The following is a 22,442-nucleotide window of genomic DNA, read 5'->3' on the forward strand; positions in this document are numbered from 1 at the left end:
GGTCATGGCTCACTTGATCGTAATGGCAGCTGTCCCCCACTGTAATCATGTATCGTGTTTCTGTTAAAGTAACGAAGTCGCTAGGCTAGGTTGTGTTTCAATTCATATTCATACTTCATAAAGGTAAGTCTGTATCCGTGAATATTACCAGTTTTTGCCTTCGGTATAATTATTATTTTTGTCATACTGGATTATTCTTTTGCTGTATAGGTATTCATTACATAACAATGTTATAATTCATGCTAGTTTGTTAGGTGGACAAATTAGTTGTAGAGCAGTTGCAGAAATTACCATTAGGCCTACAAAGTTTCATGTTAATTGTAATTAACTTTTCAGTGCAATGTGACACGCTCCCAGAAATAGCCAAATGCTCATTATTAAAGTCACTACGAAGAGGGGGGGATAGGCCTAACACTATTATTACTAATTACACACCCATATTACTGGCAACATCATTTTTAAAAATGTTCGAGATGCCGGTAGTTACGTAGGTATAATATGTCATTATTTGGGTTGAACGAGGATTGAGCGTATTCTCTTCCTGCACTTCCAGCCATCTTACATGTCATACCAACATAACTTACGAGGCATTACGAACGTTCCGCGCTAGTTTGCAATATTGCAGCGGGATGGTTACGCGGGTATTTAAAATGTATAAATTCATAGCTATCGATATAACATAACGAATGTTTCGCGCTAGTTTCTAATGTTCGAGCGGGAATTCGTAGTTGTGGAAATGGCTGCAGTAGGTGATCGTATTAATATTAGAAAGCTGAGCATTATTAATAGTGAAAATGAAGCGCAACAGTGGTGCCGGGAGAAAGGTCTGCTTCCCGCAAATATGGAGTGTCCACTTTGTGGGGAGTTTTCGTACTCCCAAACAATAAGGGAGTGCGATGAGACGAATGTACCAGATGTAGCGGAGTCAACGATCACGGATTGGTTTTCATACTTGAGGGAAGTGTGTAGAGGTAAGAAAATGAACTGTTATGGCAGATTGGGTTAATTTAGGATTTTACTGACAGGTTAGGTTAGTTTAGGATTTTACTGACAGGTTAGCTTAGGATAGATAACGATGAAAGAGTAATGGAACGTATCGTATGATGACGCAGAATATCTGCATGGAAATATCATATGTACTTCGGTACATTGAAATAATATTAGGATAGATAAGGTTAGTGTAGGATTTTATTGACAGGTTAGGTTAGCTTAGGTTTTTATGGTGCGTTACGTAATTATTTGTGACAGGTTAGGTTAGTTTAGGATTTTAGTGATAGGTTAGGTTAGTTTAGGATTTTAGTGACAGGTTAGGTTAGTTTAGGATTTTAGTGATAGGTTAGGTTAGTTTAGGATTTTAGTGACAGGTTAGGTTAGTTTAGGATTTAAGTGACATATTAGGTTAGTTTAGACTTTTATAATGCATTGCATAATTATCTGTGACAGGTTAGGTTAGTTTAGGGTTTTGGTTAGGTTAGGTTAGTTTAGGGTTTTGGTTAGGTTAGGTTAGGTTAGATAAGGTTAGTGTAGGATTTTAGTGACAGGTTACGTTATCTTAGGTTTTTATGATGCGTTACGTATTAGGTTAGTTTAGGATTTAGTGACAGGTAGGTTAGTTTAGGATTTTAGTGACAGGTTAGGTTAGTTTAGGATTTTAGTGACAGGTTAGGTTAGTTTAGACTTTTATGATACGAAGCATAATTATCTGTGACAGGTTAGGTTAGTTTAGGGTTTAGGTTAGGTTAGGTTAGTTTTGGATTTTGGTTAGGTTAGGTTAGGTTGGGTTAGAATTTTGGTTAGGTTAGGTTAGGTTAGTTTAGGGCTTTGGTTAGGTTAGGTTAGGTTAGTGTTTTAGGTTAGGTTAGGTTAGTTTAGGGTTTTGATTAGGTTAGGTTAGGTTAGTTTAGGATTTTGGTTAGGTTAGGTTAGTTTAGGGTTTTGGTTAGGATAGGTTAGGTGAGGTTATGTTAGGGTTTTCTTTAGGTTAGGTTAGTTTAGATTAGGTTACGATTTTGGTTAGGTTAGGTTAGTTTAGGGTTTTGGTTAGGTTAGGTTAGTTTAGGATTTTGGTTAGGTTAGTTTAGGGTTTTAGTTAGGTTTATGTTAGGTTAGGTTAGAAATTTGGTTAGGTTAGGTTAGTTTAGGATTTTGGTTGGGTTAGGTTAGTTTAGGGTTTAGGATAGGTTAGGTGAGGTTGGTTAGGGTTTTCTTTAGATTAGGTTAGGTTGCGATTTTGGTTAGGTTAGGTTAGTTTAGGGTTTTGGTTAGGTTAGTTTAGGGTTTTAGTTAGGTTTGTTTATGTTAGGTTAGGTTAGAAATTTGGTTAGGTTAAGTTAGTTTAGGGTTTTGGTTAGGTTAGGTTTGTTTAGGGTTTAGATTAAGTTAGGTTATTTTAGGTTTTTGTTATGTGTTAGATAGTTTTAGCTTTTTTATGCTTTGTGTAGGCAAATCTGTGGCAGGTTAGGTTGGGTTTGTTTAGGATTTTGTTGAGAAGTTGGGTTAGGTTAGTTTAGGCTTTTGTTATGCTTTGCATATACGAAACTGTGCAATGTTGGGTTAGGATAGTTTAGGTTTTATTGACAGGTTAGGTTAGTTTTGGAGTTTAGTGAAATAGGTTAGGTTAGTTTAGACTTTTATGATGCGTTAGGTTAGGTTAGTTTAGGTTTTTGTAGGCTTTTATTTGCTATAAGTGTTATTTTCTTTCAGACAATGTGGATCGCCGTTAGAAGAACGAACCTAGAATTGGAGGGCCGAATCATATAGTAGAAATTGATGAATGCAAGATTGGACGTAGGAAATTTTAGGCTGGTGGTCGTATTGTGGAGGGTTCTCGGGTTTTGGGCATGATAGATCGTGAGACGAAGGAAGTGCGATTGGAGATTTGTCCGAATAATAAGAGGGACAAAGATACTTTTCTTGGTGTTATTCGGAAACATGTCGCCGCTCAAACCACAATAATGACGGACTGCTGGAAGGGATATGAAGGCCTGGATGTTAACAATTTCCGTCATTTGACTGTGAATCAGAGCCTCAACTTTATTGATCCGGAAAGCGGTGCATGCACGAATTTGATCGAAAACGCAAGCGATTGAGTGTGGCTGTCGTGAAGTAGTGATTTTTTGTTTTTTACGTTGGCAGTTGAAGGACGTCATTGTGTATCATAATGGCGGGCTTCGAAAGAAAGTTCAGTTGTGAAATTTATGTGTTTATTGTAGTAATATATGCTCCAGCGGAGTGTTTTTCAGTGCGTATTGAATTAATAACAGTTCAGCGTTCTTCACATTACATCGTATCGTGTGTTTCATGTGACTAAAATCGTTTCACTGACTAGAAAACAGAACGTTTGCACTCACATTACGTTGGACGTTTCATTTCACAGGTAATTTGCCACATATCTCTACAGTTATTTTACTTGTAACAATTACCAATAGAATGCTTAAGTTTTAAAATGCATCTCCACAAAAAATTCCATCAAATTCGCTTTATAATTCGAACATTTTGTATTGCAAAATCGTCGGAATCCGCTCAATCCTCGTTTCACCATTATTTGTAACCCGACAATATATTAGTTTTAGAGCTGATTGCATTTATAAAATGAAATCAAGACATAATCCAGCTTTTAGGCCGGGGACACACGACCGTAGAGATGACACGTTGTACGCACGTTGAATACTTACCAATGTACTTGAGCAGCGCTGTCTTTTGTAAGACATCGTCAACAGTCCCAAAATGGAAGGTGTAAAATCTGTTTGTTTCGCATATCTTGCATTGAAAGTGCTAAAAAAGAAGTGTGCGAATGTAGTGGGTTCATCCATGTAATGTTTTACAAGATATTAGACATTTAAACTTCAGGCTTTTTAAGAAAGAAATTAAAAATAAATTATTAGACTTGTCATATAATATTTGAGAGCATTTTGACCCTATGTAGCTGTCTACCTTTCAAGGAGAATTGCCTAGCGTATATAATGATATAAAATGTGATTATTTATTTTTATGTTACTTATCTATCTTATTGCATATTTATACATATATTTTTTAACACTAGTATTTAAATGTTTTTATTTTAACATGACATTTTCAATAGTGCACTGTAGTCTTTGGAATGAAGTAATAATAATAATAATAATAATAATAATAATAATAATAATAATAATGATAATAGTGAAAGATTTGTACATGGTACTTTCTACACGTTTTATCTCTAACTCAAGGAATATGATGGCAAATTTTGGTTAAATGAGGATTGAGAGACTACATAACCTCTTATTTCAGTTGTGATGGATTTAGTCAAGGTGGAACCTGAGGTTGATCCATTGGACTTACAAGCACATTATACATATGAAACAGAAGACAATGAGGCTTCATCAGAGGTAAAGTGAAAAGTCTAAAAGTACCAAATAAGTATATAATTATTATTGTTCAAAGTAATATTTAATAAAATATACCCAGAAAGACATTTGCAGACATGGTGAAGAATATGTTGTTGTCTAGTGCCTTGCATTTGGCAATGAAGCCATTAGCAGTGGTGAAGAATATAAATAGGATTCTTTTACCCATCACAGTCCTGTGTAAATTATTTTGACAAGGAACACCTGGCCCAATCTCTATCATACATTGCTTGTGTCTCTAAGGTCTTGTTCCCCTTTATCCTTCAATTTTCTTATCTAATTTCTGCCTGTGTTGGGAGATTCAACCAATAACGTCCATGCAGCACCTGATTGATGGCTATTACAAATGAAATCATTTTAGAAGAGCTGCTTAAAAATATACATGATGTCTTTATGTTCTGTAGGAAGGGAATTTATCGCATCTGGAAGTGGTGGCCATGAAGACAGAATGTGTGGACCACAGTTATGATATGAAAACAGAGATAAAAGTTGAAGATACTCCAATGCCTACTAGCTTTTCAGTCTTGAAATCTGAAGTTGATGTAAGTGGTTCACTATCATTATACCGATATACAGGTAGTGCATTTTTAATTATTATGTTCATAAGCATTAATAGTTTGAGATATTAACCAATTTAAATCCGACTTCTCAGTTTTTTTTTTTTTTTTTTTTTTTTTTTTTTACTTTTCCTTTTGTATTTTTGTTATTTACTACAGGAAAATAAATATGATTTCAATCTCATTTCACATTAATTGATGTTGTGTAACATTGTGAACTGGCATGTTCAATTAATGGAACAACGGCCTGAAAAGATACCGTGGTATTCTTTTCACAATTTCCATTAAAGTCACTGGCGTAGCTTGGTTGGTTAAGGCGCTTGCCTGCCGATCCGGAGTTGCGCTCGGGTGCGGGTTCGATTCCCGCTTGGACTGATTACCTGGTTGGGTTTTTTCCAAGGTTTTTACCAACAGTAAGGCAAATGTCAGGTAATCTATGGCGAATCCTTGGCCTCATCTCGCCAAATATCATTCGCTATCACCAAAATCCATCGACGCTATATAACCTCGTTGATACAGCGTCGCTAAATAAACAAGTTTTTTTTTTTCATTAATGAGAAAAACAAATTATATCATACAGCAATACTCTAGTTGTAAGGTACATGTATTGTGAAAGGTAACATACTACAAACTAATTTACAGAATTATTTCACAAATATTTAACAATACATTAAAAAGTTTGTTTTAGTTATGGTGGAAAAGCACAAAAGATTTGGCATAAAGTGAGATATTACATTTGGAGCACTTCTTAAATGAATTCTTTTTACAATGAAAATTGTTTTTCAGACTTTACAATAAAATGCTCTCCATTTGACACTTCTATTTTAAAGCGTAAAGATTACTCTCGTGACAAATCATTTCTGAACTTCCTGATAAAAAGAAGTTCATAAAGCTCAGTCGGTTCATATTCTTTATCTACAAGCCATGGTTTCCAACTCCATTATTCTTCCTTTGGTTTGAGTAAATCAATCTTTACTCAATCTCATAGAATTTTGAGCCTCTTGTTTTACAGACAGTAGGGTTGTTTGCGAAATCTAAATTCGTATTATAATTTTCAACTACTTCTGCTCTAACCACATTATCACTAGCTATAGTCAAAGCAGTTGGAGGTAGAAGTTGTTCTTTGTAGAAAGTCTGTCAACACTTTCATCTTTATCACCACTGGAAGGGGTTCATTTGTCAAATGTAGACTGTTATCACTACAGCTTTAAATTCCGTTGTTACCACACCATTCCTTACTACTGTCGAAGTTGTCTCAGCTTGAGCCAGAAGTTGATTTCTGGAAAGCTACTCTCCACTCACTTCATCTTCATCGCCACTGTCTTCATCAGAAGAATCAGATGCCATGATTACAACCTTAGTGCAGATAATGGCATCATTTTCAACCAGCTCTACAATTTCGTGCACAATCAATCTACATAAGAGCAAAAAATCAATAAAAATTGTAGATACTATGATGTACGGAAGTACATATCGTCGTGTGAATGCAAGAACTAGGTAACTTGAATTTTCATATTTTTTGACATTGCTTATTTACTTATTTATTGCACTAAGGAATACATCTCGTTTTCATTTACCTATTTATTATATTGGAAAATAGATGTCGCTGGTATCGTTCGATCAGTTACCAAGTTCTTGCATTACATTTTGTGCGATTTTTGCTATGCTATAAAAGAGGTAACTAAAAAACGCAAATTTCGAGTTACCTAGTTCTTGCATTCACATGACGGTATGATATTTCCGTTTTACTTATTCTTGACAATAAAAATTGTGTTACAGTATTTATTAGGAACAAATAAAAATATATCCGTAATATTACTTCCAGTAAGTAGAATTTTCACGCCACCCATTCGTTTCCGTTGTTCCATTATTGGAACATTAAAATTTAATCTCAACTTTCAAAGATTATCTCATTATTAAAATATTGCTTTATAATATGTTAAATGTGCACATTTTAGAACATACATTATTGTAAAGACTAACGCATTTTATATAATAGCTATAACATAGGTTATTACATAGCATTTTGTTTGTGTCATTTTGTCAGAAAAACCGTCCAAAAATGTGAGCAGGAAAAATGTTCATTGCTGAACCAATTCTTTATTTCTCCAGTTCATTTTCAGTATAGTCAGGGTCAGCTTACTTCATACCTTAAGGGTCAAACCTAACCATTTTTCCCCCATTACTACATATGCTAGTGGATTGTGGTGCTTTTCTAGTTTGCAGGTTGAATTTTATTTTGCCAACTTCGTTTCAAATTTCCATACCAACAGATACTGGTACTACAAATGGTAGTGATTTTGTAACTCGTATGTTGGCAGCTGAGACAAATATCTACAATATCTGTCGGTACTGGAGTTCCTTGAAATGAAAATTGTACTAGCTTTCTGAGTCCGTTACTGAAAGGTAGTGAAATTGTACCATACTAATAACTAATTAATATTGGTATTAATATTAATACATAATAGTTATTTTACGTGTTGCATTATGGTTATAATTGAAGACTATAGTGAGGTAAGTTTTCGGAGTTAGTACTAATAATTTCATGTGGTGAAACAAAATACATTTTTAGGTTAGGTCTCGTGAGTCAATTGTTTAGTGAAACCAATGAATTTCGTATTGTCAGACAAAATATTTGACATGTTGATCCCTTTCTCGTATATTTTGCCTACGAAAATATGTTACAAATTATTGAATTATTTAGAATAATCTTCCAACATAAAGTACGGTAAGTAAAGTAGTCATTTATTACGTAGGATCATGTGATATCTGCGAACAGTTGGCAGCACTGACAAGACGGCAATATTTGTTGTTTAGGAACTCATTATGCTATCATACCTACGTCTTCAATTAATAAATTCCGCTAAATATCATTACAGTTAGGACAACACCATAAAAAAAAATTATGTTCCCAAAAATAGAATGACAGTCTCATATGGGTTAACTGATATCTTGTTTCCAATAGTTTCCAAACTTGGACAGGTTCCATTTTTACATTTGAAATAGAATAATAATTCGCAAATATATATTTCTCATAGTTAACAGAGAATTATCTCGAATGTATGGAAAAAGTTCTTGTGACATGGGACAGGATTTCATTTTAACTTTATAATTTTTTTTTCTCTCCCTGTACTGGTATAGCAATTGCAGTAGAGTTCGAATTATCTGAACTATACAGGCCGAGAATAATACGGAGGGTGAGAGTGCTATGTGAATTTCGTTCTGTAATCTTGAAGATATAAATGTCGGACCCAATGATGTTGAAAGACTTTACTCACATGTACATAATAAACGAATTTTCATTCATAATACAGTCCAGTACGTAATTGACTTAAAATAAGAACTTTGTTATTGTTCAGTATTGTGTATATCTACATTACTATAATTTAAAAAAAGTGAACCGGGTAACACAAGAGGCCTCGTAATCGAATTCCTAATAATCGAGACTGTATTGTACTATGCTAGACATTCAGTGAAAGGTTCAAACTGATATACAAGTTTATTAAAAATTCACAAGAGTTTTGGAAATTCTCTAACTGCGTTAAGAATTAAGTTTATAGAAAAAAAAATAACACAGCTTTGTTTATAAAAGAGTTGCGCTTATTTTGTTAAAAACAAATCTGTGAAAATACGCCACACTGTTCAGTAGTTCACTTGCTGTCTCCTTGCAGTTTGATTCACACTTCATGCTACAGTGTTCCATATTCGTAATTTGTTCGTAGAAATTCCTGTACTTAAAGTTACAAAATCAGCATTTACACTATTTACTACTGTCTTTCATCTGTCATAATGTTTTCATCTCAGACGGCACCTATCTCTTAAAATATTTTATAGGCTTTCCACTGACGACTAATTTCATTTTCCATATCTCAATCCCTTTGTAATTATAATTCTTCTCATCCTGCTGGAACTATATGTGTTACATATTATTTTAGAGTGACATTGCATAAAGCCAATTTTCATGTGGATGGCAAAATCTTTATTTCCAGCTGCCTTAAGTATAAATAAGTGATATTAGAGAATCTACATTTTGAGGAAATTAAACATTTAGCAATGACATGTTCATCGAAATGTATTAACGTTTCGATATTGTATAATATTTTACTGTATATTTGCTTCAAGTAGTGTACCAATTAGTGGTTATATGATTTTCATGGTCCACACACCTGTGGAGTAACGGTTAGCGCGTCTAGCCGCGAAACCAGGTGGCCCGGGTTCGATTCCCGGTCGGGGCAAGTTACCTGGTTGAGGGTTTTCCCTCAACCCAATATGAGCAAATGCTGGCTAACTTTCGGTGCTGGACCACGAAGTCATTTCACCTCATTCAGACGCTAAATAACGTAAGATGTTGATAAAGCGTCGTAAAATAACCTACTAAAATAAAATAAATGATTTTCAGGACCTCTATGTATCACATGAACATATTTTCAAAGTTGAAACTTGATTCTAAATGGTCAACTAAAGATCTCTTCATTATTTACTTGCTTTTCCAGGAAGATGTGTTCGATCTGGACGAAGTCGAGCTGAAACAGAAATTGGAAGTATCTTCAGAGGCAGATGAAGTGTTCTCTGACAGGTGAGTGTAGTTTGCTTGTTTTGCTTTTTCCAATTTTTTTTACACCTTCATTTAGTGATGACGTTGGACATATATATTATAATATGTAATATTAAACACACTGGCCCATAGAGGAGTTTCTATATCGGGGCCGGAGCAATTAGACACTGAATTTCAACTCTTGAAACTCACCCTCCAGCAGAATGGATATTTAGCTAAAGACATCACGGCCTCTTTGAATAGAGCAGGACACAAGAAGAAGCAGCAGCAGCCCATCACGGACTCACAAGAAGCGGAAAAACCACCCATACCCTGTCTACCATTCACAGGGAAGTTGTCGGGAAAGATAAGCAGACTGCTCTACAAGCATGGAATAAAAACAATCCACAAACCTCCGCCGAAAATTAGGAACAAGGTCAGATCAGTAAAAGACGAAGTAGGCCTCAGAGTACCAGGGATCTACCGCATTCCTTGTGAATGTGAGGCTGCTTACATTGGACAGACGGGACGCTCAATAACTACGCGTCTTTCGGAACATCAAAGAAGCATCAGATTAATGCAACCCAAAAATCCGGATTGGCTGAACACTGTATTGAAAAAAGCCACAGGGCTAATTTTAACAACACCGAGGTCCTGGCGAAGTGTTCGGGCTATTGGGATAGAAGAGTAGAGGAAACCCTGGCCATAGCGGCGGAACGTGGTAACCTGAATCGGGACTCGGGTCTCCAACTAAGCTCCGCGTGGCACCGGCTATTAAATTTCTCAATGCCTAGACGACAGGCCGTCATCAGCGGAGGACACATAAGAACTCGTCCGCCGAGCCGAGGTCAATCAGCCGAACAGCACAAAGCAAGACGACACGTCGGCCGCGACCCGTGGTCCATTTTAACCTATCGTTACCATATGTTAATGCAGTGCTGAAAGCAATATAACTTGCTTCATACCCGTCCTTAATTAATAAAACTGGAATTTTTGTTTGTGAACCCAAGCTACATGATTGGTTCTATCTTTTTACATTATGATATCACAGATTTATTATACCAGATGGGCAAGGGCAGCTGCGCTATTTAGATGTGGGTTTCTCAGCAGCAATTTGGAGAGCAAAACGAAGTAAGATAATTTATTTGTTACTTTGATTAACTTGATTGTAATGTTTGTTGTGGTATTTTACTTATTGATGATTGAGTATTCGTATACATCAAGCACAAGTTTACAATCCGTAACATTGTTGTGGATGTAATACATTGTTTCTTACGTTACCATATGGTAACGCTAGGATAATATGTTGTCACTCATTGTGCTCTCTTGCTACTAACAATAAGATGGAGGAGTTGCAAGAAAGTACAAGTAACAAAATGAATGTTACAAACAGTGCGTGAAAGTGCATGAGATACTTTTGGAATTAGAAAACAAAAAATTAGAGCATTGTACATAGAGCCACCAAAGCCCAACTTTATATCTGATGAGAACTCTGCAGATGTAGAGGTGGCATGTTCGACAACCTAAGTGGAAGGAAACTGAGTACTGAAGCTGGAGTTATTTTTGTTAATAGCGACAGAATAGGTGGACCAGATGATATTCCTTTTATAGAAGAAGAGGAAGTTGAAGAGTCATCTGTGATAGAAAGAGGATTATACCGTCAACATTGCAATGTGTGGAAATGGTGCCATCAGGGAAACGAAGTGGATAAAACAGTACGTTATAACAGTTCAGTCGATATCTCCGGAGAGTGACTTTTAAAGACAGAGATTCGCATTATCTATGTAAAAACTGTTTTAGTCCATTTTCACATGGTTGTTAGATGTAACTATACAAAATGCTTGGCAGCCAAGTAGAAGATCTGGCTCACCATTGAATGAATTAGAATTCAAATGGGGACTTGAAGAAGTCGGGAGCACCCCAAGAAGCAAGGGATGACCGTCTACTTCCAAATACAGCGATATTGGAGCTACGAGACGTGTCCAAAAAGTAAGTTTCCCTGGGGTCCTTTGCAAAAATAAAATACAATTTTATGGAAAGATTTATTAGAACAGATACAGGAATTGTTGAGCCATTTTTTCAGCATATTTCTACCTGAATCGAAACTTTTTGATATCGTGGGATCAACAGAGTGGTTCAAACGGCTGTCACATACTGGTTCTGATTCCAGGCGGGAGATTTCTACGAGGGACAAAAGTGTGACAAATGTCTCAGTTCCGGTGGACAATATGTTGAAAAATAGTTCAACAATTGCTGTATCCGTTCCAATAAATCTTTTTATGAAATTGTGTTTTCTTTCTGTAAACGGTTCCGGGTAAACTTACTTTATGGACGTCACTCGCAGGACTTCTGATTATATAAGATAAGATGGAATGGAACATTAGTGATTTCGATACCCGGAAACAAAAGGCAGTGATGTGCTCGTGAGAATGCTCTTCTACATACAGCTTCCTCAAAATTTGATGTAGGTCTCTGCAGCCCATGTTTTTTGTCATATCATAAGAAATGTTTTACCTTACTACCGAAATATGTGAAAATCACACAAAAAATTAATATAAAACGTTATGTTACGAAAATGTGTTTTGTTAATACAAGTATATACAAGTATATTGTGACAATAATTCTATGTCGTATATTTATTCAGGTGTTGTGAAAGTAATTATCTTATTTTTGTATCATTTCTATTGAGTGTGGTATTGTGTGGGGGAGAAATGTGAACATTACGGCAAATGAAGCCGTGTTGGAAAGAGTGAGTGAAGAAAGAATGATGCTGAAACTGATTAGGAAGAGGAAAAGGAATTGGTTGGGTCACTGGCTGAGAAGATACTGCCTACTGAAGGATGCATTGGAAGGAATGGTGAAGAGTTCGGAGCAGAAGAAAATATGAGATGATAGACGACATGAAGATACATGGATCATATGAGAAGATAAACAGGATGGCAGAAGAGAGCAAACATTGGAGAATGGAGAATGCTGGGTTTGCAGTGAAAGAGCTGACCTTGGGCAGAACACTGAATGAGTGATGGATATATTACTTATATGCTAAAGTTCAGTTAACTTCAATAAATTGCTTGAAAGATGTCATTTTAAGGCAGTAACTCATTCTTTAAGATTTGACAACATAATGACCTAGCGTTACCATATGGTCACACCCTGTAATTCCATATATTCGCTTCAACAATTGAAAAAGCATTGTTGTGTTCAATTACATCCATTTAATTAGTCTGTACGGAAATAAACGAACAACTTCACGAAAAATAATTCAGGCTTTTAAGGGTTAAGTACTTTCCATCCTTTTACATCGCGCAAATATAATTTTCATCAACAGCCATCTTAGACAGTTCGACAAACTTTGACCCTCATCTAGCCTAACATTCATCAGTTTTAATATTCATTTATCAATGTTGTTATTCACAACTGTAGAACATAAGTTCTCACACACAATATAGCATTTGTATATTTTATATTATACAGATAAGTTTAATATGAAACATACGTCATCTTTCATCAATTCTTCACACACTTTGTCATCACACATTTTTTTTAACTTTTGATTTTGATATTTGATATTGTTATTTCAGCCTGTTGGTACCCCTGGCGGGCGAAAATGTTTGCAGTTGTAATAAAAGGCATTTAATTGTTAGTAAAAATACAGAGTGAGTCAGAACTTTCTCCGCACTAGTGGAATAAGCGAGAGCGCGCAAGATCCGCAGAATGGAGTGGTACCACTGGCTACGCTAGCGGAATAAACGAGAGCGCGCTAGTTACGGAGAATGAATATAAAATCATTATGAAGCGACAAATACTAAATATGGCAATAATATTGAAATTCCAAAACACTTACCTACTCTACAGAAGATGTTGAAAATGTCGTCCATTTTCTTGGAGACATAGGCCCACCCATTTCGCCTTATTTTCAAAAACCTTGTTCAAAGTTTCCTTCCTCACTGAATTGAAAAAGTTTGTTATTACATGTTTTAATTCATCGATCGTGATAGGATTGGACTGGTACAGTTTAGGTTTAGCTGCTCCCCAAAAGAAATAATCAGGAGGCGTCAGTTGGGGGATCTCAGCGGCCACAATTCTTGTGAAATTATTATTCCGTCGAAAATCCTCTTCTCACAATTGCAGAGATCTGTTATGTGTATGAGCTGTGACGCTGTCTTGTTGAAAGAAACAGACATTTAATTAAATTTCATTTAATTGTCCAGTAAAAGGAAACAATATGTCTGAGCAATAAACTTCAGAGTTTACTTTGTCTTTAAAAAACTTGTCCTATAGGCCTAATGCATGCTCGTGATATGGCACACCATACCCCAAATTTCTGGGAGTGCAATGGTGTTTCATGTATTGCATAATGATTTTCGCAGGACCAGATCCGTGCATTCTAGGAATTTACGTAACCTGAAAAAAAAGTTCATGCACGATCGATACCTTGTACGACTGTAATCCTAGTTCATTATTTAATGTTCTACACGCACTGGAATAAGATATGTCAGTTTGCTGTGGCAATTTTCTAACCGATTTTTAAGGCTTTTTATCATTCGATTAGAAAACTATAACAGTTTTTCTTCTGTTAAAACTGTGGGTTTACCACACAATGGGGCCTATCTAGCGAAATTTATTTGCCAGAGTGCGCACTGTATCTCGATGAGGTAAATAAGAGCTTGGGAAACGTTCTCTAAATTTCTGTTTCACTTTTTTAGTATATTTGTCACTTTCTCGAAGCACTTATTCCACTAAAAAAAGCTCATTCTTCAAATGAAAACATTTTACGTAATGAATGCACTTGCTGGCTGTAGGGTTTGTGTATAACCTTGGCGAGGAGCACCAGTATTGTTTGCGTGGCTACCCCCTAAGGCAAGGGAGAAATACCAACCTACACCAGGATTTAAGTGTGTCTGCCACTGCGGAGAATGTTCTGACTCTCTCTGTATTTAAAACGGTTATAATGTCACTTCTTTGTGTATTTCTGTTAAGCGATTACGATTCATTACTGCAAATTATTGACATAAGTATACATGTTGTCCCCAAGCCAATGCACGAACACAGCAGAAAATGCACAATATACAAACACAATGTACCTGCAATTCAGTACTATACACATTTTACCCCTAAACGCCCTATTTCTACAAAATCGGTACCTAACTTCTGAACATTCTGTAGATTTTATTATGTAATCAACATATAAATTCAGGAATATTTTAAGAAATTTAATAGAGGTGATACGGCGTATGCAATGCCTCACATTCTAATCAGTGCCCCAAATAACCCCAATAACTGGTCTACAGCAAGGCATGAACAATTTTTTTTTTTTATTTTCCTTATTAGCCTGTGTTTTCATTACTTATGTTCAAATATTTTTTTTTTCGGATATATTTATATATATAAAATTTCTATATTTTCATATCACCACATTGACTATTGTGGATACTGATACATATTGATATTCATTTCAGAATTGTGGATAATTTTGACAAAAATATATCTGAAGAACGTGCTTTCAATGATCCTGGAGAAGATAGTTTGACACAATATGGTAGCAACAGATCAGACATTACAAGTGTTAGTGACTTGAATCGTAATTCTGTCGCGTGTAATATATGCGACGAGGTATTTTTAACACCTGAATCTTTGAAACTTCATTTCCATATAAATACAATAAACAATTTATTCAAGTGCGATGTCTGTGGAAAGTCTTTCTTGAAATTGAGTGATATAAATCGGCATTCACTCCTCCACAAAGACGGACTTCCATTCAAATGCGATGTATGTGGAAAGGCTTTCAGAAGTTCATGGGATGTGAAGGTACATGTACGCATACACACAAGAGAGAGGCCATACAAATGCGAGGTGTGTGGAAATTGCTTTTCACAATCGGGACATTTAAAGCAACATATACGAATTCACACGGGCGAAAGGCCATTCAAATGTCAAGATTGTGGAAAGTGTTTTTCAGAAGCGCCATATTTAAGAAGACATTTTCGCATCCACTCGGGCGAAAAGTCATTCAAATGCGATGAGTGTGGAAAGTGTTTCTCACAATTTGAACATTTAAAGCGTCATGTACACATTCATACTGGGGAAAATCCATTCAAATGCAAGGTGTGTGGAAAATGTTTCTCAGCATCAGCATTATTAAGAAGACATGGTCGCATACACACAGGGGAAAGGTCATTCAAATGCGATGTTTGTGAAAAGTGTTTCTCATCATCGGCAGATTTAAGTAGGCATGCACTTGTGCATACAGGCGAAAGACCATTCAAATGTGAGATGTGTGAAAAGCGGTTCCCTCAGTTGATACACTTAAAGGAACATGCACGCATACATACAGGGCAAAAACCATTCAAATGTGAGGTGTGTGGAAAATGTTTCTCAAAATTGGGACACTTAAAGGAGCATTTACGGATACACACAGGCGAAAGGCCATTCAAATGCGATGTGTGTGGAAAGTGTTTTTCGGTTTCCGCAGGTTTATGTAGACATGCACGCATACACACCGGCGAAAAACCGTACAAATGCGAGGTTTGTGAAAAATGTTTCTCAGCATCGGCAGATTTGAAGAGACATGTACGCATACATACAGGGGAAAGGCCATTCAAGTGTGACGTGTGTGGAAAGTGTTTCTCAGTATCTGCTAATTTAAGCAATCATGCACGCATACACACAGGGGAAAGGCCATTTAAATGCGATGTGTGTGGAAAGTCTTTCTCAGTCTCGGTAGGTTTATATAGACATGCACGCATACACACGGGCGAAAAGTAGTAAAAATGTGAGGTTTGTGAAAAGTATTTCTCATTATTGGCATAATAGAACAGGCATGCACATATATACACAGCCGAAAGGCCATTCTAATGTGAGGTGTGTGGAAAGTGCTTCAATTGCGGCATTTAAAAGATGTACGTTCTCATACAGCCTAAAAACTTGTTTCTAGATATTATTCGGAAGCGGGACATCTCAATATTGTTCGCCTACACATAGGCGAGAGATAATACAAATGCGAAGTCTGTGGCCGTTTGCTAAATTCTTGTCAGCTCAAGAGTCGGGGCGTAGGCTGGTGCTAGAAACCATTTTAATGTAAATCGAGTGAGTAAGTGATGAAAAACATAAGATCTTTGACACAGGCGAAATGCTTTTCAAATGTGATATCTACTGTATGTATTTCATTTTTATGCACGGTGATTTCATAAGGACTATACAAATTTATAAGCTTATTTAGAAAGCATACAGATTTGGTTTTAGTGCCATGTATTAGCAAAACTTAGCGAGTTTTCACTCAGTGTGGTTCTATGTGACTTTCGTTGGTCATGCGGAAGACATCTCACCTGAACTCAATTTCTTGCAAACTCGCTGCAACATATCCGGCGTCACTAACGCAGCTGCGGCGGTGATTCGGTTTCTGAGCTCAGCGAGATTGGCAGGTAAGGGTGGAACGTATACTTGATTTGTAAGGAACTCCCATAAGAAGAAATCAAGTGGTGTCAAGTCGGGGGACCGAAGTGACCAAGATGTCGGTCCTCCGCGACCAATCCACCGACCAAGAATCGTGAAGTCAAGGAAATCAGGGACGTTTTGGAGGTTGTGTTGAGGTGCGCCATCCTGCTGAAATTAGATTTCCTCTTCTTGACCATCATCTCTTGAGGAATGAGAAAATTTTGTAGCAAATCCCGATAGACAAAACCATTGACACTTTTCTTGGAAAAGAAGGGACTGTACACTTTAGTTTAAGGCACAAAACACATTCACTTTTGGGCTGTCATGAACATGTTGGTAATAGAATAGCTAGTCTCAACAAAAGTACGGTGCTAGAATAAATGGTTGCCTTGGTAGGAGGATCCTTGCCATACTGGGTACGAAATCTACGCTGAACCACTGTCACAGATTTCGTTTCTTCAAATAAAACACAGCGAGCTCGCTCTGCACCTACGAAAGCAGCCATTTTGAAATGAACTACGTTATCGCACGCGGTGACAGAACTAGGTACTTCAAAGCTATGTCAGTGAAAACTTGATAAGCTTTGCTATCAGATGGCATTGCAACCAGCTTCGTATGTTTTCTATATAAATTTATATAAGCTTACAAAGTTGTATAGTCGTTTTGGAATCACGGTGTACATATTTTTCTATATGCATTTTTTCTGGATAATTGGGAGTTTTAAAGGAATATTTTTTATTTAAGTGTCTCCAGATTGCGGCTACTTATTCTACGAATGGAGCTACAACCGCAAAATTGGAGATTGTGTCGTCTCGCTTACACTTAATATATTAATTTTTAATTTGTATTTATATATTTGCTATAAGTATCACTGTGTCTTTATTCAATGATAATAATAGGAAATGACCAGAAATGATCACTTTCAGTGGCTATATATTCCTGATATGTGTATCGAAAAGTTCTTGGTAATCTTCATCAGGCCATCTGTGGGATTTTTAGTAATTGTATGATATTTTATTTTAAAGGAACAGAAAAAATTAGGAAAGAATTTACACGAAGTACGCGCCTAGTAATACTGGAATGAACAGTCTCATGCATACGAAGCAATCCTGAAAGCTACCTGCACTTGCACTATATTGTCTTAACAACCAATATGTAGCCACCCTGAGTGGCCATATAAATCAACCCCGATGTATCTATGCATTTTCATATATGCAAAAGTTTCTGAAAATGTTTCTTGCTGTTGTACACAGAGAGGTTAGTTGAGGATACTTCGGTTTTCGTCCAGAGCCGGCCCGGCTATCAATGTGTTGCTTACCGCAAGGAACAAGCGCCCGTCTTTGGCACTTTTAGGCTTACAATTCTACTGTATAAATGCTTAAATGTTACACTACCTACCAAGCTCACATTCGTTGCTTACATTGACCTCCATTTATTTATTGCAGTTCTTTTATTCCTTTTAAGTTCGTTTATGAAGTGTGGGTTTCTTGCATTCTTGTTTCTACAAGCAGTTAAACTTAAGCAGTTTCGTAGTATAATAATGTGATACCAGTATTACAATATAACTATGCAGCTGCACACTTTCCTTGCACTCTCGTCACCACCACAGCAATGCGATAACAAAACAATATCTGACTTCCACAAGATGTTCAAGAATAAAGTTCAGAAAAACTTTACCAACAAGTCTTTTAAAAACAAATTTCACTGTAAAATGAAAATGAAAAAGAAACGAAAGAACGGAAGACAAAGAGAGAGAGAATTCCTCTCCTCCCTGTAAATTGCTGTCCTAGGCAACTGCCTAAATCCGGTACAATCTAGTCCTTGCACCATTCGTGATTTGTATTTGTTTGCTCCCCTCATATTCTTAAAATCGCTATACCTCAAATGGTTTTCATTGAAATAATATGAAATATTAATGCATTTCTTCAGTGCATCATTTACACTTTCCTAATCTACATATTAATAATGAATAATGATGGAGTAACGGTCAGCGCGTCTGGCCGCGAAACCAGGTGGCCCGGGTTCGAATCCCGGTCGGGGTAAGATACCTGGTTGAGGTTATTTCCGGGGCTTTCCCTCAACCCAATACGAGCAAATGCTGGGTAACTTGCGGTGCTGGACCCCGAAATCATTTCAGCGGCATTATCACCTTCATTTCATTCAGACACTAAATAACCCAGATGTTGATACAGCGTCGTAAAATAACCAAAAAATAAAATAAAATAATGAAAAGGACGGTTAATGGGGGACCACACCCCTTAAATTTAACCAAATTACTCATTTTAAATACTATAGAGTACCGGTAATGGAAAATATTTCTTCTGATTGAGGTTCTGGCTGATATGTGCCTCTATTATCAGGCACTACATCGTACTTAATAATATGTGTCAGAGGAAGAACAATTGTTTGTATACATCTGAAGTCTGACTAGTGTAACATGTATCTAATCAGCGAGGTATGTAATGGAAGTGGAAAGAAAGTAGCCTCCCTATGCCATTACCGCATCTCCTGACCTAGTTGCCTGATAAGTGGTGCATTATTGTATCACTTATGAGGTTCAGACCTGTGTTCGGAGAGTTGACTAAACAATGGGGAATATTTATTCAAGGAATGTGCAATTATTTGCAAAAGTAATGTAATGAGACAAGTATGTGTGACATTATAAGCTTGTATAAATGAATTTTTTTCTACTTGACATTCACAGTTGAAGAAGTGTATTCCAAAACCATCTAAGTCAATTTTTGGTGATTTTTAGCTATGCTGCTTAGTATGTTCTCCTATATATGTTACACAATTCTAATAACGGAATATAAGTCAAATCCAACTACGAAATGTCTATTTTAAATGTCAAAATTGACGGCGTTTCCCAAATCCAACTATGTCAACTGTTGTTTTATTCCAAACCCAACTAAGTCTGTGCACATGCGAACTGGCTATCGACCCAGCTGACTGAGCAGTGTTTGCCACGTTTTATTTCAGTCCTTCTATTGTAGGTGCACGTTGCAGTTCACTACTAATATTCCTGATGTAACTTTAAAAAAATACCATTAGCTTTGAAAAAAGGAATGGTGTTCTTAAACTGGTGAAATAGCCTACATACCCGAGGTAAATAGTAAAGCCAAACAATTTCATGAACAAGCACTGAAGGAAGCTCAAGAGGATAATGACAATACTCTTCGTATGTATGACGAAGGAAAGCCATTTGCTTCAATGAAAATAAAGAAATTGTAAAATTTCATATTGAAATTAACATGTGCATACTAAGTTTAATTAGTGTAGTAATAAATGAGATTTCAAATTCAGTAAAAATAGAACATTGCAATATTCAATTCAACCGTTTTCAATTTTTGTAAATGTAAAGTGTAAAATCTACGTTACAACTAATGGTATGTAATAAGTATTTGTCATAATATCTACAGTCACAGTGTAATATTTTTTTCAGTTAACACAGCATTTGCAATTCAATTCTTTATTTCTGTAAATGGAAAATGTAATATTCCATGTTAAAACTAAACTAAAACGTTTTACAGTATTTATTAATAAATATGTGCAACATTTTCTTCAATTAACACAGCATACTTGAATTAACCAGTATAGGGAAATATTCTGAATTTTTTTCCGAATCAAACTAAGTCGAAACAGTTTTGTGATATAACCTGTTCCAACTGTTCCAAAGGGTGTTACACTGCTCCTGTGATCACTTCAACGTTCCACATGGTTCCAACAGATAAACAGTTCAATTTCTAATCGGTTTCCCTCTTGTTTGCTGTCTGCAAAGACCACGTGTAGCGCTATCATTGACCTCCAATGAAAAGTAGATGTAATATTATGTTCCTTCGTGCAACAGTAGCCTATGTAGGATCGCGCAATTCAATTGTGCGAATCAAATTCCCTAACAAATCTATATTATTAGGTGCCCATTGATGGAGAATATGTTCATGGTGCCCTAACATAGTGTTAATTTTTAATATACCGCGAAAAATATCATCGGATAATGTCATCGTTATTAAACTCTCCTAGGGTCATATGCATAATTTTTACTAAAATCGATTCATTTTGAATTGTAGTTCTTTACTGTACCCTTAACAGTAACCTACGAAAAATGACTTACGTTGTCATAATACACTGAACAGCTGATATTTTATAAAGACGATTCAAGGGCTTTGAAACATGTTCCCGAAGCAGATGAGAGGTTGTAACAGTTGGAACCAGAACTCGTTGGAACAGTTGGCACTGATGTAAACATATCCATATGAAACTGTCTCCATGGATTAATATATTTTATCCATGCTGTTTCTTTGAAACTGTTATTTTGGAACAGCTTCGTTCATGAAACAGTTACAGTCGAAACCGTTGCTTACGAGATTATACAAGCTGGCGCATAGAGCTTGAAAAACGAGTCTGAAGTGGTTCCCTCGTAATGCCAATTCCGCCGCTAGGAGCGCTGTTCTGCCCTATATATTCATAGCAGAACACTTAAAAGACATTGACATTTGGGACATTTAAAGGACTCATCATTGCTTATTAAATGCTTCGTACAATATTTTATGGACAATAGACGTAATTTCCAAACTTCTACTCCTCAATTATATTACAATAAAAGGCTGTCATTCTTGATATTAAAACATATTACATATAAACTGAGGGACTGTCTGCTCTGTACTTCAGTTCATACACCAAACATTTCCGGAAATAAATTAACTTGACATCTTACATATACGCACTATAGCCTACCCTTTTCACCTAATATTATTAATATTGTTATTAAATAAGATATTGCAACTAATTAAGGTACTGCATTATCTTTAATTTCCTTGAATTCATAATTACGCATTTGCAAGAAGGCCTAACTTTTCCCTCTCTTTTTAAAAAAAAATACGGACGTCACAATAACTGAGAAGTATAATTATTGCGCGATTTTTTCTTGCAGTGGTGAAAACATTTCTATAGGCCTACTGATTAATCTATTGAGCATAGTAATAGTAAACGCTGTAGTATTTTAGTGCGTGTACGCCTACTTAGCTCTTGTAAAACGAAACTTTCACTTTCAACGGAACACTCACTTATATTCAGTTCTTGTATCTTGCAGTTAATTATCCATTTGTGATCATCTTTCCAATATAACCTCCCATTGAAACGACCACTTAAAATCATGAGCTAGAATTTATTATTTTAAAAACATTTCCACGTACATACTGTTATAATTGTTATGAACCACAATACAAAAGACAACACTGTGAAATTGGATTAATTTACCAAGATCAACATCAATACCGGTAGTATAAAATCACATATAGGCCTAGGCTATATTATTTCATTACTGTATGGTATTAATTAGAAGAATTAATTTTGAAGAATTTACAAATATGCTGAAATAATTTATGACACCTCTTATAGAAATGTAAAAATATGTATGTACATTTTGAAACAATGGGTATAGCACCACTTGAAAATGTTGAGCATCTTAACAGTAACTTGTAAATTGTTCCATCACGTTGTCTATAGTGTTCATTTATTGTAGCACTTTTAGAA

At 36.0% G+C, this 22,442-nt stretch overlaps 1 protein-coding gene across 1 annotated transcript; it reads left to right on the plus strand.

Moving 5' to 3' along the window:
- The first annotated feature begins 15 nt into the window (after positions 1–15).
- On the plus strand, positions 16–20,426 carry LOC138691668 (zinc finger protein 235-like). Its single transcript, XM_069813879.1, has 5 exons — positions 16–123; positions 4,270–4,367; positions 4,790–4,927; positions 9,436–9,518; positions 14,936–20,426. Exons 2-5 carry the CDS (start codon positions 4,275–4,277, stop codon positions 16,239–16,241), a joined length of 1,620 nt encoding a protein of 539 aa, XP_069669980.1. The 5' UTR covers positions 16–123; positions 4,270–4,274; the 3' UTR covers positions 16,242–20,426.
- The last annotated feature ends 2,016 nt before the right edge of the window (positions 20,427–22,442 follow it).

This window comes from Periplaneta americana, chromosome 16 (genome assembly GCF_040183065.1).
Source record: "Periplaneta americana isolate PAMFEO1 chromosome 16, P.americana_PAMFEO1_priV1, whole genome shotgun sequence".
Classification (NCBI taxonomy): Eukaryota; Metazoa; Arthropoda; class Insecta; order Blattodea; family Blattidae; genus Periplaneta; species Periplaneta americana.

Coding starts and splice junctions, on each gene's coding strand:
- LOC138691668 (XM_069813879.1), top strand. CDS start 4,275: ATGGATTTAGTCAAGGTGGAACCTGAGGTTGATCCATTGGACTTACAA. Junction 4,928..9,435: donor TCTTGAAATCTGAAGTTGAT/GTAAGTGGTTCA, acceptor TTGCTTTTCCAG/GAAGATGTGTTCGATCTGGA. Junction 9,519..14,935: donor GATGAAGTGTTCTCTGACAG/GTGAGTGTAGTT, acceptor TATTCATTTCAG/AATTGTGGATAATTTTGACA.